This window comes from Pleurodeles waltl, chromosome 7 (assembly GCF_031143425.1).
Source record: "Pleurodeles waltl isolate 20211129_DDA chromosome 7, aPleWal1.hap1.20221129, whole genome shotgun sequence".
Lineage (NCBI taxonomy): Eukaryota > Metazoa > Chordata > Amphibia > Caudata > Salamandridae > Pleurodeles > Pleurodeles waltl.
In genome coordinates, this window is record NC_090446.1 from 78,531,237 (window position 1) to 78,547,411 (window position 16,175).

The 16,175-nt window shown below is 37.0% G+C and overlaps 1 protein-coding gene and 1 long non-coding RNA gene across 2 annotated transcripts in view; both read left to right on the forward strand.

The window, feature by feature from the left end:
• The first annotated feature begins 337 nt into the window (after positions 1-337).
• On the forward strand, positions 338-3,467 carry LOC138303679 (uncharacterized). Its single transcript, XR_011205437.1, has 3 exons — positions 338-367; positions 1,097-1,126; positions 3,438-3,467. It is a non-coding gene; the product is annotated as an uncharacterized lncRNA (long non-coding RNA).
• Positions 3,468-3,663: 196 nt separating this feature from the next.
• LOC138246829 (uncharacterized) overlaps positions 3,664-16,175 on the forward strand; it is an 83,513-nt gene continuing 71,001 nt past the window's right edge. Inside the window, exons 1-9 of the mRNA XM_069201585.1 lie at positions 3,664-3,691; positions 4,197-4,226; positions 6,547-6,576; positions 7,306-7,335; positions 9,637-9,666; positions 10,396-10,425; positions 12,725-12,754; positions 13,480-13,509; positions 15,949-15,978. Of these exons, the coding sequence (XP_069057686.1) occupies positions 3,664-3,691; positions 4,197-4,226; positions 6,547-6,576; positions 7,306-7,335; positions 9,637-9,666; positions 10,396-10,425; positions 12,725-12,754; positions 13,480-13,509; positions 15,949-15,978 (268 nt within the window). The remainder of the gene's footprint in view (positions 3,692-4,196; positions 4,227-6,546; positions 6,577-7,305; positions 7,336-9,636; positions 9,667-10,395; positions 10,426-12,724; positions 12,755-13,479; positions 13,510-15,948; positions 15,979-16,175) is intronic.

Sequence of the window (16,175 nt, forward strand, 5' to 3'; positions counted from 1 at the left end):
TGCTTGTCGGGAGAAACATTGGGCTTTCTCAGTCAGAGATCCAGGTTAAACATGGCCCAAAACCTGTTTAAAACTGATTAGAAAGAGTCAGGTCCAATGTAGGCATGATTGCCAGGGAAACATTGTCCCATGATCCAATGTATTAATTAGATTTCAATAAAAGGCACATCTTTCTTCTCCTCTAAATTCCCAACAGGAAACGCAGGCTTCAATTATATAATTTGTGCAAAGATTCTAGTGCAAGTATGCAAAGTCATTTCTTAGAAAAACGCTTTCAGTATTACAGAATTTGGTATCCTACTGCTTGACTCAGAATATTGCTTCTGTTTTTTTCTAGCATCACCATCGGACAACACTGTTGAACCAAGTAAGTACTCAGAACATTGAATGAACAATATTAATGACCTTGAGAAGTTAGGAGTTGCACATTATTACCTTCATGGACAAACATTTACTGTGCAGAATTCTCATATTGTCATATAGTTTTACATTTTATCAACTCAGGTTTCCACCCGCTGACCTAGCAGGAAACTCTTAATGGGTCCGGTGAGAAGGTAGCCAGCATGGCAAAAACCTCCCTGTCAGAAGTTCGTCGGATGGTGTAAACCGTTCGCCGATCTTATAATCAGCCCCTTAGTGTCTTTTTTTAATTTCTAAAAAGACCGCTAAGTAGTCAAATGAATCCTAAATTATTTTTGTTTGAAATAAGCATTTTTAAAACCTTTCTAAAAACAGAAAAAGATATAAGGCTTTCTGCATGTTCTAAGAGTTATAATTGACACTACTCATTTAAGAGGTTGTGCATTCACACTATTCCAACATAGTGTTCGGTTCCACTCAGGCAGTTCATTTAATCAGGCTCACAGAGGAGGATGCTTATGATACTTTACATCAAATATATGTCTTTAAATGACTATCCATTGTTTTTCTCAGCTAACCTTCACAGCCAGAAAAGCAGGCTTGAAATAATTCATGCCACACATAACCTGCACCTAGTTTACAAGCTCATTTCTTAGAATAAAGACATCATAATTGCTGAATTTTGTACGCTGGTGTTGACTCACATTATTAAATTGTTTTTTTATTTTTGTGTTAGCATCCACATTCGAAAGCACTCTCGAGACAAGTGAGTATATTGGAACATTTAGTAACATGTCTTAATGACGTTGAGTAATTAAGAACTGTACCCACTTACATTCAGGAAGTACATTTTGTGTGCGTTCTTTATGCAGGTGACATTTACCCAAATTCATACTATTGACAGAGCTGCTCCACTAACTATAAACTAATTGTTCCTAATCTCCTGCCTGGACTTAGAGCAACCTAACCACCAGTTTCCTTTCTCTCCCTATGGCCTCGCTCGTCTATCAGACAGCACCAATCCCACTTCCCAAAACATGCATTTTTAGGTGAAGAACATTTCTTGTTAATAGATGCTGCTCTGACTCATTGGATTTTGGCACAACGTTCTCCAAGATAAGATTATCTCTCAAAGCCCACACATTGAATTACCTTTGCACATGTTCTGATCCCCAGGCCATGTATTTGTATACATTATATCACTTTAAAAGTTCACTAACTAAAACAAATGCATATTACAAACAAATCTGCATCCTTTTCAGTATTTGTTTAAAAAATGAAGGTGGAATTCCAATTAGTCCTAAAGTATATTTGTTTGAAATCAACAATTTTAAAACCTTTTTAAAAACAATAAATGGAAAAGGAGCTGCTGATGCGTTTTAAAAGAATGAGAACTGACACTGCTCACTTAAGAGATCCCTACACTACGTTATCCCAATATACTGTCCAGAGCTAGACAGACAATATATTTCCCCAGACTAATGGAGAAGGATGCCCTACACACAGCAGCATTCATGAAAGGATTACTGTTTGTTAAATTCAGCTCTCGATAAATGTGTATGTGAGTGAAAGATTCCCAATTATATTCTTTTGAAGGTTTTCAACTTCTGTCCTTCAGAGTACACTAAAGGCCTCATGACTATTCATATAATCACTAATCTGGCCTCAGAAAACATTTGATTTTGGCTTCATTTAGACATACAAGTCAGCGAAATCCCAGCATCCACCATCACAGCGCTAAACCACCAACTACATCTATAGATCGCTGCTGGTTTCATTTGGATCCTTATTCCTTGTGTTCTCCCACTGATATTCAGGAGCACATTTGATAAACATACTAATACTGGGAAGGCTACTATGTTATGTAAGCCCTCTGCATCTTATTTGTTTTTTAAATTCAATCCACAACTGACTAGTTCTATTTCCGTAAAGAGAAAAAGTTTCCCAGATATTCCAAATGTTTTCTTTCAGTGAAAGGGGTTTTTGTTTATCATTTTTCACATTCAAACAACCATGACTTATATAGTTTTGCAAACAACAAAAAAAACTATGCATCTTAAGGTTGGATCTTCTTATGCTGAAACTCTGGGGGCACGTTGGGCTATTTGACTCCAGCTAAGATATCTGTCATGTCAGAGCTGGCCAGTTACCTGCCATCAGAAAATGAGAAGTTCCTGCAGATCAAATGGTGAGGCAGAACTACAGAGTAGGTGGGACGAGATTATTGGCCATCTGAGGTAGTTGTCCTGAATCCAACAAGATTTTTGAAAGACAACAACACAGAATAATGGTAGTACCATGCAGCCAGTTGTTGTCAAGGAAAGGAAAGAATTCAAGTTACAGACAAATTCACTTGAGTAGATGAATGCGTTTTTGTCTTTGAAGAAGAAGAATATTAACTTGAGGAAGAACAATACGGATGTAATTATGTGCACGTATACTCGTACAATGTGATGTATAGTGGTATCTGGCAGATCGGACTTGGTTTCCAACAGATCTTGAATAATTTATACTGATTATTGCTATCTAGGCCAGCATTTCTTTACTGCCAAAACAAATTATTCTATCTAGATTGCGTTGTCGGTGAGAGTCAAATAAATCCTGAAGTAAGAAGACTGGCTATCCATATTTTTGAACTAGAAGTAGTGATGATGAAGTAGGGGTTCTGAAGATGATATATAGCACACAAAGTATATACAGACTGTCCTTGGGTCCTAAGAGCTGTGCTCTAGTTCTATGCTTGTCGGGAGAAACATTGGGCTTTCTCAGTCAGAGATCCAGGTTAAATATGGCCCAAAACCTGTTTAAAACTGATTAGAAAGAGTCAGGTCCAATGTAGGCATGATTGCCAGGGAAACATTGTCCCATGATACAATGTATTAATTAGATTTCAATGAAAGGCACATCTTTCTTCTCCTCCTCTAAATTCCCAACAGGAAACGCAGGCTTCAATTATATAATTTGTGCGAAGATTCTAGTGCAAGTATGCAAAGTCATTTCTTAGAAAAACGCTTTCAGAATTACAGAATTTGATATCCTACTGCTTGACTCAGAATATTGCTTCTGTTTTTTTCTAGCATCACCATCGGACAACACTGTTGAACCAAGTAAGTACTCAGAACATTGATTGAACAATATTAATGACCTTGAGAAGTTAGGAGTTGCACATTATTACCTTCATGGACAAACATTTACTGTGCAGAATTCTCATATTGTCATATAGTTTTACATTTTATCAACTCAGGTTTCCACCCGCTGACCTAGCAGGAAACTCTTAATGGGTCCGGTGAGAAGGTAGCCAGTATGGCAAAAACCTCCCTGTCAGAAGTTCGTCGGATGGTGTAAACCGTTCGCCGATCTTATAATCAGCCCCTTCTTGTCTTATTTTAATTTCTAAAAAGACCGCTAAGTAGTTAAATGAATCCTAAATTATTTTTGTTTGAAATCAGCATTTTTAAAACCTTTCTAAAAACAGAAAAAGATATAAGGCTTTCTGCATGTTCTAAGAGTTATAATTGACACTACTCATTTAAGAGGTTGTGCATTCACACTATTCCAACATAGTGTTCAGTTCCACTCAGGCAGTTCATTTAATCAGGCTCACAGAGGAGGATGCTTATGATACTTTACATCAAATATATGTCTTTAAATGACTATCCATTGTTTTTCTCAACTAAACTTCACAGCCAGAAAAGCAGGCTTGAAATAATTCATGCCACACATAACCTGCACCTAGTTTACAAGCTCATTTCTTAGAATAAAGACATCATAATTGCTGAATTTTGTACGCTGGTGTTGACTCACATTATTAAATTGTTTTTTTATTTTTGTGTTAGCATCCACATTCGAAAGCACTCTTGAGACAAGTGAGTATATTGGAACATTTAGTAACATGTCTTAATGACGTTGAGTAATTAAGAACTGTACCCACTTACATTCAGGAAGTACATTTTGTGTCCGTTCTTTATGCAGGTGACATGGACCCAAATTCACACTATTGACAGAGCTGCTCCACTAACTATAAACTAATTGTTCCTAATCTCCTGCCTGGACTTAGAAGCAACCTAACCACCAGTTTCCTTTCTCTCCCTATGGCCTCGCTCGTCTATCAGACAGCACCAGTCCCACTTCCCAAAACATGCATTTTTAGGTGAAGAACATTTCTTGTTAATAGATGCTGCTCTGACTCATTGGATTTTGGCACAACGTTCTCCAAGATAAGATTATCTCTCAAAGCCCACACATTGAATTACCTTTGCACATGTTCTGATCCCCAGGCCATGTATTTGTATACATTAGATCACTTTAAAAGTTCACTAACTAAAACAAATGCATATTACAAACAACTCTGCATCTTTTTCAGTATTTGTTTAAAAAATGAAGGTGGAATTCCAATTAGTCTTAAAGTATATTTGTTTGGAATCAACAATTTTAAAACCTTTTTAAAAACAATAAATGGAAAAGGAGCTGCTGATGCGTTTTAAAAGAAAGAATGAGAACTGACACTGCTCACTTAAGAGATCCCTACACTACATTATCCCAATATACTGTCCAGAGCTAGACAGACAATATATTTCCCCAGACTGATGGAGAAGGATGCCCTACACACAGCAGCATTCATGAAAGGATTACTGTTTGTTAAATTCAGCTCTCGATAAATGTGTATGTGAGTGAAAGATTCCCAATTATATTCTATTGAAGGTTTTCAACTTCTGTCCTTCATGACTATTCATATAATCACTAATCTGGCCTCAGAAAACATTTGATTTTGGCTTCATTTAGACATACAAGTCAGTGAAATCCCAGCATCCAGCATCCAGCATCCAGCATCCAGCATCACAGCGCTAAACCACCAACTACATCTATAGATCGCTGCTGGTTTCATTTGGATCCTTATTCCTTGCGTTCTCCCACTGATATTCAGGAGCACATTTGATAAACATACTAATACTGGGAAGGCTACTATGTTATGTAAGCCCTCTGCATCTTATTTGTTTTTGAAAATCAATCCACAACTGACTAATTCTATTTCCGAAAAGAGAAAAAGTTTCCCAGACATTCCAAATGTTTTCTTTCAGTGAAAGGGGTTTTTGTTTATCATTTTTCACATTCAAACAACCATGACTTCCATAGTTTTTTGCAAACAACAAAAAAACCTATGCATCTTAAGGTTGGATCTTCTTATGCTGAAACTCTGGGGGCACGTTAGGCTATTTGACTCCAGCTAAGATATCTCTCATGTCAGAGCTGGCCAGTTACCTGCCATCAGAAAATGAGAAGTTCCTGCAGATCAAATGGTGAGGCAGAACTACAGAGTAGGTGGGACGAGATTTTTGGCCATCTGAGGTAGTTGTCCTGAATCCAACAAGATTTTTGAAAGACAACAACACAGAATAATGGTAGTACCATGCAGCCAGTTGTTGTCAAGGAAAGGAAAGGATTCAAGTTACAGACAAATTCACTTGAGTAGATGAATGTGTTTTTGTCTTTGAAGAAGAAGAATATTAACTTGAGGAAGAACAATACGGATGTAATTATGTGAACGTATACTCGTACAATGTGATGTATAGTGGTATCTGTCAGATCGGACTTGGTTTCCAACAGATCTTGAATAATTTATACTGATTATTGCTATCTAGGCCAGCATTTCTTTACTGCCAAAGCAAATTATTCTATCTAGATTGCGTTGTCGGTGAGAGTCAAATAAATCCTGAAGTAAGAAGATTGGCTATCCATATTTTTGAACTAGAAGAAGTGATGATGAAGTAGGGGTTCTGAAGATGATATATAGCACACAAAGAATATACAGACTGTCCTTGGGTCCTAAGAGCTGTGCTCTAGTTCCATGCTTGTCGGGAGAAACATTGGGCTTTCTCAGTCAGAGATCCAGGTTAAACATGGCCCAAAACCTGTTTAAGACTGATTAGAAAGAGTCAGGTCCAATGCAGGCATGATTGCCAGGGAAACATTGTCCCATGATACAATGTATTAATTAGATTTCAATAAAAGGCACATCTTTCTTCTCCTCCTCTAAATTCCCAACAGGAAACGCAGGCTTCAATTATATAATTTGTGCAAAGATTCTAGTGCAAGTATGAAAAGTCATTTATTAGAAAAACGCTTTCAGAATTACAGAATTTGGTATCCTACTGCTTGACTCAGAATATTGCTTCTGTTTTTTTCTAGCATCACCATCGGACAACACTGTTGAACCAAGTAAGTACTCAGAACATTGATTGAACAATATTAATGACCTTGAGAAGTTAGGAGTTGCACATTATTACCTTCATGGACAAACAATTACTGTGCAGAATTCTCATATTGTCATATAGTTTTACATTTTATCAACTCAGGTTTCCACCCGCTGACCTAGCCGGAAACTCTTAATGGGTCCGGTGAGAAGGTAGCCAGTATGGCAAAAACCTCCCTGTCAGAAGTTCGTCGGATGGTGTAAACCGTTCGCCGATCTTATAATCAGCCCCTTAGTGTCTTTTTTTAATTTCTAAAAAGACCGCTAAGTAGTCAAATGAATCCTAAATTATTTTTGTTTGAAATAAGCATTTTTAAAACCTTTCTAAAAACAGAAAAAGATATAAGGCTTTCTGTATGTTCTAAGAGTTATAATTGACACTACTCATTTAAGAAGTTGTGCATTCACACTATTCCAACATAGTATTCAGTTCCACTCAGGCAGTTCATTTAATCAGGCTCACAGAAGAGGATGCTTATGATACTTTACATCAAATATATGTCTTTAAATGACTATCCATTGTTTTTCTCAACTAAACTTCACAGCCAGAAAAGCAGGCTTGAAATAATTCATGCCACACATAACCTGCACCTAGTTTACAAGCTCATTTCTTAGAATAAAGACATCATAATTGCTGAATTTTGTACGCTGGTATTGACTCACATTATTAAATTGTTTTTTTATTTTTGTGTTAGCATCCACATTCGAAAGCACTCTTGAGACAAGTGAGTATATTGGAACATTTAGTAACATGTCTTAATGACATTGAGTAATTAAGAACTGTACCCACTTACATTCAGGAAGTACATTTTGTGTGCGTTCTTTATGCAGGTGACATGGACCCATATTCATACTATTGACAGAGCTGCTCCACTAACTATAAACTAATTGTTCCTAATCTCCTGCCTGGACTTAGAGCAACCTAACCACCAGTTTCCTTTCTCTCCCTATGGCCTCGCTCGTCTATCAGACAGCACCAATCCCACTTCCCAAAACATGCATTTTTAGGTGAAGAACATTTCTTGTTAATAGATGCTGCTCTGACTCATTGGATTTTGGCACAAGATAAGATTATCTCTCAAAGCCCACACATTGAATTACCTTTGCACATGTTCTGATCCCCAGGCCATGTATTTGTATACATTAGATCACTTTAAAAGTTCACTAACTAAAACAAATGCATATTACAAACAAATCTGCATCTTTTTCAGTATTTGTTTAAAAAATGAAGGTGGAATTCCAATTAGTCCTAAAGTATATTTGTTTGAAATCAACAATTTTAAAACCTTTTTAAAAACAATAAATGGAAAAGGAGCTGCTGATGCGTTTTAAAAGAATGAGAACTGACACTGCTCACTTAAGAGATCCCTACACTACATTATCCCAATATACTGTCCAGAGCTAGACAGACAATATATTTCCCCAGACTGATGGAGAAGGATGCCCTACACACAGCAGCATTCATGAAAGGATTACTGTCTGTTAAAATCAGCTCTCGATAAATGTGTATGTGAGTGAAAGATTCCCAATTATATTCTATTGAAGGTTTTCAACTTCTGTCCTTCAGAGTACACTAAAGGCCTCATGACTATTCATATAATCACTAATCTGGCCTCAGAAAACATTTGATTTTGGCTTCATTTAGACATACAAGTCAGCGAAATCCCAGCATCCACCATCACAGCGCTAAACCACCAACTACATCTATAGATCGCTGCTGGTTTCATTTGGATCCTTATTCCTTGCGTTCTCCCACTGATATTCAGGAGCACATTTGATAAACATACTAATACTGGGAAGGCTACTATGTTATGTAAGCCCTCTGCATCTTATTTGTTTTTGAAAATCACTCCACAACTGACTAGTTCTATTTCCGTAAAGAGAAAAAGTTTCCCAGACATTCCAAATGTTTTCTTTCAGTGAAAGGGGTTTTTGTTTATCATTTTTCACATTCAAACAACCATGACTTATATAGTTTTGCAAACAACAAAAAAAACTATGCATCTTAAGGTTGGATCTTCTTATGCTGAAACTCTGGGGGCACGTTGGGCTATTTGACTCCAGCTAAGATATCTGTCATGTCAGAGCTGGCCAGTTACCTGCCATCAGAAAATGAGAAGTTCCTGCAGATCAAATGGTGAGGAAGAACTACAGAGTAGGTGGGACGAGATTATTGGCCATCTGAGGTAGTTATCCTGAATCCAACAAGATTTTTGAAAGACAACAACACAGAAAAATGGTAGTACCATGCAGCCAGTTGTTGTCAAGGAAAGGAAAGAATTCAAGTTACAGACAAATTCACTTGAGTAGATGAATGTGTTTTTGTCTTTGAAGAAGAAGAGTATTAACTTGAGGAAGAACAATACGGATGTAATTATGTGCACGTATACTCGTACAATGTGATGTATAGTGGTATCTGGCAGATCGGACTTGGTTTCCAACAGATCTTGAATAATTTATACTGATTATTGCTATCTAGGCCAGCATTTCTTTACTGCCAAAGCAAATTATTCTATCTAGATTGCGTTGTCGGTGAGAGTCAAATAAATCCTGAAGTAAGAAGACTGGCTATCCATATTTTTTAACTAGAAGTAGTGATGATGAAGTAGGGGTTCTGAAGATGATATATAGCACACAAAGTATATACAGACTGTCCTTGGGTCCTAAGAGCTGTGCTCTAGTTCCATGCTTGTCGGGAGAAACATTGGGCTTTCTCAGTCAGAGATCCAGGTTAAACATGGCCCAAAACCTGTTTAAAACTGATTAGAAAGAGTCAGGTCCAATGTAGGCATGATTGCCAGGGAAACATTGTCCCATGATCCAATGTATTAATTAGATTTCAATAAAAGGCACATCTTTCTTCTCCTCCTCTAAATTCCCAACAGGAAACGCAGGCTTCAATTATATAATTTGTGCAAAGATTCTAGTGCAAGTATGCAAAGTCATTTCTTAGAAAAACGCTTTCAGAATTACAGAATTTGGTATCCTACTGCTTGACTCAGAATATTGCTTCTGTTTTTTTCTAGCATCACCATCGGACAACACTGTTGAACCAAGTAAGTACTCAGAACATTGATTGAACAATATTAATGACCTTGAGAAGTTAGGAGTTGCACATTATTACTTTCATGGACAAACATTTACTGTGCAGAATTCTCATATTGTCATATAGTTTTACATTTAATCAACTCAGGTTTCCACCCGCTGACCTAGCAGGAAACTCTTAATAGGTCCGGTGAGAAGGTAGCCAGTATGGCAAAATCCTCCCTGTCAGAAGTTCGTCGGATGGTGTAAACCGTTCGCCGATCTTATAATCAGCCCCTTAGTGTCTTTTTTTAATTTCTAAAAAGACCGCTAAGTAGTCAAATGAATCCTAAATTATTTTTGTTTGAAATAAGCATTTTTACAACCTTTCTAAAAACAGAAAAAGATATAAGGCTTTCTGTATGTTCTAAGAGTTATAATTGACACTACTCATTTAAGAAGTTGTGCATTCACACTATTCCAACATAGTATTCAGTTCCACTCAGGCAGTTCATTTAATCAGGCTCACAGAAGAGGATGCTTATGATACTTTACATCAAATATATGTCTTTAAATGACTATCCATTGTTTTTCTCAACTAAACTTCACAGCCAGAAAAGCAGGCTTGAAATAATTCATGCCACACATAACCTACACCTAGTTTACAAGCTCATTTCTTAGAATAAAGACATCATAATTGCTGAATTTTGTACGCTGGTATTGACTCACATTATTAAATTGTTTTTTTATTTTTGTGTTAGCATCCACATTCGAAAGCACTCTTGAGACAAGTGAGTATATTGGAACATTTAGTAACATGTCTTAATGACATTGAGTAATTAAGAACTGTACCCACTTACATTCAGGAAGTACATTTTGTGTGCGTTCTTTATGCAGGTGACGTGGACCCATATTCATACTATTGACAGAGCTGCTCCACTAACTATAAACTAATTGTTCCTAATCTCCTGCCTGGACTTAGAGCAACCTAACCACCAGTTTCCTTTCTCTCCCTATGGCCTCGCTCGTCTATCAGACAGCACCAATCCCACTTCCCAAAACATGCATTTTTAGGTGAAGAACATTTCTTGTTAATAGATGCTGCTCTGACTCATTGGATTTTGGCACAAGATAAGATTATCTCTCAAAGCCCACACATTGAATTACCTTTGCACATGTTCTGATCCCCAGGCCATGTATTTGTATACATTAGATCACTTTAAAAGTTCACTAACTAAATTAAATGCATATTTTAAACAAATCTGCATCTTTTTCAGTATTTGTTTAAAAAATGAAGGTGGAATTCCAATTAGTCCTAAAGTATATTTGTTTGAAATCAACAATTTTAAAACCTTTTTAAAAACAATAAATGGAAAAGGAGCTGCTGATGCGTTTTAAAAGAATGAGAACTGACACTGCTCACTTAGGAGATCCCTACACTACATTATCCCAATATACTGTCCAGAGCTAGACAGACAATATATTTCCCCAGACTGATGGAGAAGGATGCCCTACACACAGCAGCATTCATGAAAGGATTACTGTCTGTTAAATTCAGCTCTCGATAAATGTGTATGTGAGTGAAAGATTCCCAATTATATTCTATTGAAGGTTTTCAACTTCTGTCCTTCAGAGTACACTAAAGGCCTCATGACTATTCATATAATCACTAATCTGGCCTCAGAAAACATTTGATTTTGGCTTCATTTAGACATACAAGTCAGCGAAATCCCAGCATCCACCATCACAGCGCTAAACCACCAACTACATCTATAGATCGCTGCTGGTTTCATTTGGATCCTTATTCCTTGCGTTCTCCCACTGATATTCAGGAGCACATTTGATAAACATACTAATACTGGGAAGGCTACTATGTTATGTAAGCCCTCTGCATCTTATTTGTTTTTGAAAATCACTCCACAACTGACTAGTTCTATTTCCGTAAAGAGAAAAAGTTTCCCAAACATTCCAAATGTTTTCTTTCAGTGAAAGGGGTTTTTGTTTATCATTTTTCACATTCAAACAACCATGACTTATATAGTTTTGCAAACAACAAAAAAAACTATGCATCTTAAGGTTGGATCTTCTTATGCTGAAACTCTGGGGGCACGTTGGGCTATTTGACTCCAGCTAAGATATCTGTCATGTCAGAGCTGGCCAGTTACCTGCCATCAGAAAATGAGAAGTTCCTGCAGATCAAATGGTGAGGCAGAACTACAGAGTAGGTGGGACGAGATTATTGGCCATCTGAGGTAGTTGTCCTGAATCCAACAAGATTTTTGAAAGACAACAACACAGAATAATGGTAGTACCATGCTGCCAGTTGTTGTCAAGGAAAGGAAAGAATTCAAGTTACAGACAAATTCACTTGAGTAGATGAATGTGTTTTTGTCTTTGAAGAAGAAGAATATTAACTTGAGGAAGAACAATACGGATGTAATTATGTGCACATATACTCGTACAATGTGATGTATAGTGGTATCTGTCAGATCGGACTTGGTTTCCAACAGATCTTGAATAATTTATACTGATTATTGCTATCTAGGCCAGCATTTCTTTACTGCCAAAGCAAATTATTCTATCTAGATTGCGTTGTCTGTGAGAGTCAAATAAATCCTGAAGTAAGAAGACTGGCTATCCATATTTTTGAACTAGAAGTAGTGATGATGAAGTAGGGGTGCTGAAGATGATGTATAGCACACAAAGTATATACAGATGGTCCTTGGGTCCTAAGAGCTGTGCTCTAGTTCCATGCTTGTCGGGAGAAACATTGGGCTTTCTCAGTCAGAGATCCAGGTTAAACATGGCCCAAAACCTGTTTAAAACTGATTAGAAAGAGTCCGGTCCAATGTAGGCATGATTGCCAGGGAAACATTGTCCATGATTAAATGTATCAATTAGATTTCAATAAAAGGCACATCTTCCTTTTCTCATCTAAATTCACAACAGGAAACACAAGTTTCAATTAAATCTTTTGTGCGAAGATTCTAGTGCAAGTATGCAAAGTCATTTATTAGAAAAACGCTTTCAGAATTACAGAATTTGGTATCCTACTGCTTGAATCAGAATATTGCTTATGTTTTTTTCTAGCATCACCATCGGACAACACTGTTGAACCAAGTAAGTACTCAGAACATTGATTGAACAATATTAATGACCTTGAGAAGTTAGGAGTTGCACATAATTACCTTCATGGACAAAAATGTACTGTGCACAATTCTCATATTGTCATATAGTTTTACATTTTATCAACTCAGGTTTCCACCCGCTGACCTAGCAGGAAACTCTTAATGAGTCCGGTGAGAAGGTTGCCAGTATGGCAGCAACCTCCCTGTCAGAAGTTCGTCGGATGGTGTAAACCATTCACCGATCTTATAATCAGCCCCTTAGTGTCTTTTTTTAATTTCTAAAAAGACCGCTAAGTAGTCAAATGAATCCTAAATTATTTTTGTTTGAAATAAGCATTTTTAAAACCTTTCTAAAAACAGAAAAAGATATAAGGCTTGCATGTTCTAAGAGCTATAATTGACATTACTCATTTAAGGGGTTGTGCATTCACACTATTTCAACATAGTGTTCAGTTCCACTCAGGCAGTTCATTTAATCAGGCTCACAGAGGAGGATGCTTATGATACTTTACATCAAATATATGTCTTTAAATGACTATCCATTGTTTTTCTCAACTAAAATTCACAGCCAGAAAAGCAGGCTTGAAATAATTCATGCCACACATAACCTGCACCTAGTTTCAAGCTCATTTCTTAGAATAAAGACATCATAATTGCTGAATTTTGTACGCTGGTGTTGACTCACATTATTAAATAGTTTTTTTATTTTTGTGTTAGCATCCACATTCGAAAGCACTCTTGAGACAAGTGAGTATATTGGAACATTTAGTAACATGTCTTAATGACGTTGAGTAATTAAGAACTGTACCCACTTACATTCAGGAAGTACATTTTGTGTGTGTTCTTTATGCAGGTGACATGGACCCAAATTCATACTATTGACAGAGCTGCTCCACTAACTATAAACTAATTGTTCCTAATCTCCTGCCTGGACTTAGAAGCAACCTAACCACCAGTTTCCTTTCTCTCCCTATGGCCTCGCTCGTCTATCAGACAGCACCAATCCCACTTCCAAAACATGCCTTTTTAGGTGAAGAACATTTCTTGTTAATAGATGCTGCTCTGACTCATTGGATTTTGGCACAACGTTCTCCAAGATAAGATTATCTCTCAAAGCCCACACATTGAATTACCTTTGCACATGTTCTGATCCCCAGGCCATGTATTTGTATACATTAGATCACTTTAAAAGTTCACTAACTAAAACAAATGCATATTACAAACAACTCTGCATCTTTTTCAGTATTTGTTTAAAAAATGAAAGTGGAATTCCAATTAGTCCTAAAGTATATTTGTTTGAAATCAACAATTTTAATACCTTTTTAAAAACAATAAATGGAAAAGGAGCTGCTGGTGCGTTTTAAAAGAATGAGAACTGACACTGCTCACTTAAGAGATCCCTACACTACATTATCCCAATATACTGTCCAGAGCTAGCCAGACAATATATTTCCCCAGACTTATGGAGAAGGATGCCCTACACACAGCAGCATTCATGAAAGGATTACTGTTTGTTAAATTCAGCTCTCGATAAATGTGTATGTGAGTGAAAGATTCCCAATTATATTCTATTGAAGGTTTTCAACTTCTGTCCTTCAGAGTACACTAAAGGCCTCATGACTATTCAGATAATCACTAATCTGGCCTCAGAAAACATTCGATTTTGGCTTCATTTAGACATACAAGTCTGCGAAATCCTAGCATCCACCATCACAGCGCTAAACCACCAACTACATCTATAGATCGCTGCTGGTTTCATTTGGATCCTTATTCCTTGCGTTCTCCCGCTGATATTCAGGAGCACATTTGATAAACATACTAATACTGGGAAGGCTACTATGTTATGTAAGCCCTCTGCATCTTATTTGTTTTTGAAAATCAATCCACAACTGACTAGTTCTATTTCCGAAAAGACAAAAAGTGTCCCAGACATTCCAAATGTTTTCTTTCAGTGAAAGGGGTTTTTGTTTATCATTTTTCACATTCAAACAACCATGACTTCCATAGTTTTGCAAACAACAAAAAACCTATGCATCTTAAGGTTGGATCTTCTTATGCTGAAACTCTGGGGGCACGTTGGGCTATTTGACTCCAGCTAAGATATCTGTCATGTCAGAGCTGGCCAGTTACCTGCAATCAGAAAATGAGAAGTTCCTGCAGATCAAATGGTGAGGCAGAACTACAGAGTAGGTGGGACGAGCTTATTGGCCATCTGAGGTAGTTGTCCTGAATCAAACAAGATTTGCATAACCAGCTTTAGCTCTATACACAGATTATTATGTATTGATTTTTTGAGATCTGAGAATCCAGTTGCACATATAAGACCAACCCAGCTTTGATGAAAGTATAGTTTTATTTTGCCACACTCAATTTTTGAAAGACAACAACACAGAATAATGGTAGTACCATGCAGCCAGTTGTTGTCAAGGAAAGGAAAGAATTCAAGTTACAGACAAATTCACTTGAGTAGATGAATGTGTTTTTGTCTTTGAAGAAGAAGAATATTAACTTGAGGAAGAACAATATGGATGTAATTATGTGCACGTATACTCGTACAATGTGATGTATAGTGGTATCTGGCAGATCGGACTTGGTTTCCAACAGATCTTGAATAATTTATACTGATTATTGCTATCTAGGCCAGCATTTCTTTACTGCCAAAGCAAATTATTCTATCTAGATTGCGTTGTCGGTGAGAGTCAAATAAATCCTGAAGTAAGAAGACTGGCTATCCATATTTTTAAACTAGAAGTAGTGATGATGAAGTAGGGGTTCTGAAGATGATATATAGCACACAAAGTATATACAGACTGTCCTTGGGTCCTAAGAGCTGTGCTCTAGTTCCATGCTTGTCGGGAGAAACATTGGGCTTTCTCAGTCAGAGATCCAGGGTAAACATGGCCCAAAACCTGTTTAAAACTGATTAGAAAGAGTCAGGTCCAATGTAGGCATGATTGCCAGGGAAACATTGTCCCATGATCCAATGTATTAATTAGATTTCAATAAAAGGCACATCTTTCTTGTCCTCCTCTAAATTCCCAACAGGAAACGCAGGCTTCAATTATATAATTTGTGCAAAGATTCTAGTGCAAGTATGCAAAGTCATTTCTTAGAAAAACGCTTTCAGAATTACAGAATTTGATATCCTACTGCTTGACTCAGAATATTGCTTCTGGCTGTTTCTAGCATCACCATCGGACAACACTGTTGAACCAAGTAAGTACTCAGAACATTGATTGAACAATATTAATGACCTTGAGAAGTTAGGAGTTGCACATTATTACCTTCATGGACAAACATTTACTGTGCAGAATTCTCATATTGTCATATAGTTTTACATTTCATCAACTCAGGTTTCCACCCGCTGACCTAGCAGGAAACTCTTAATGGGTCCGGTGAGAAGGTAGCCAGCA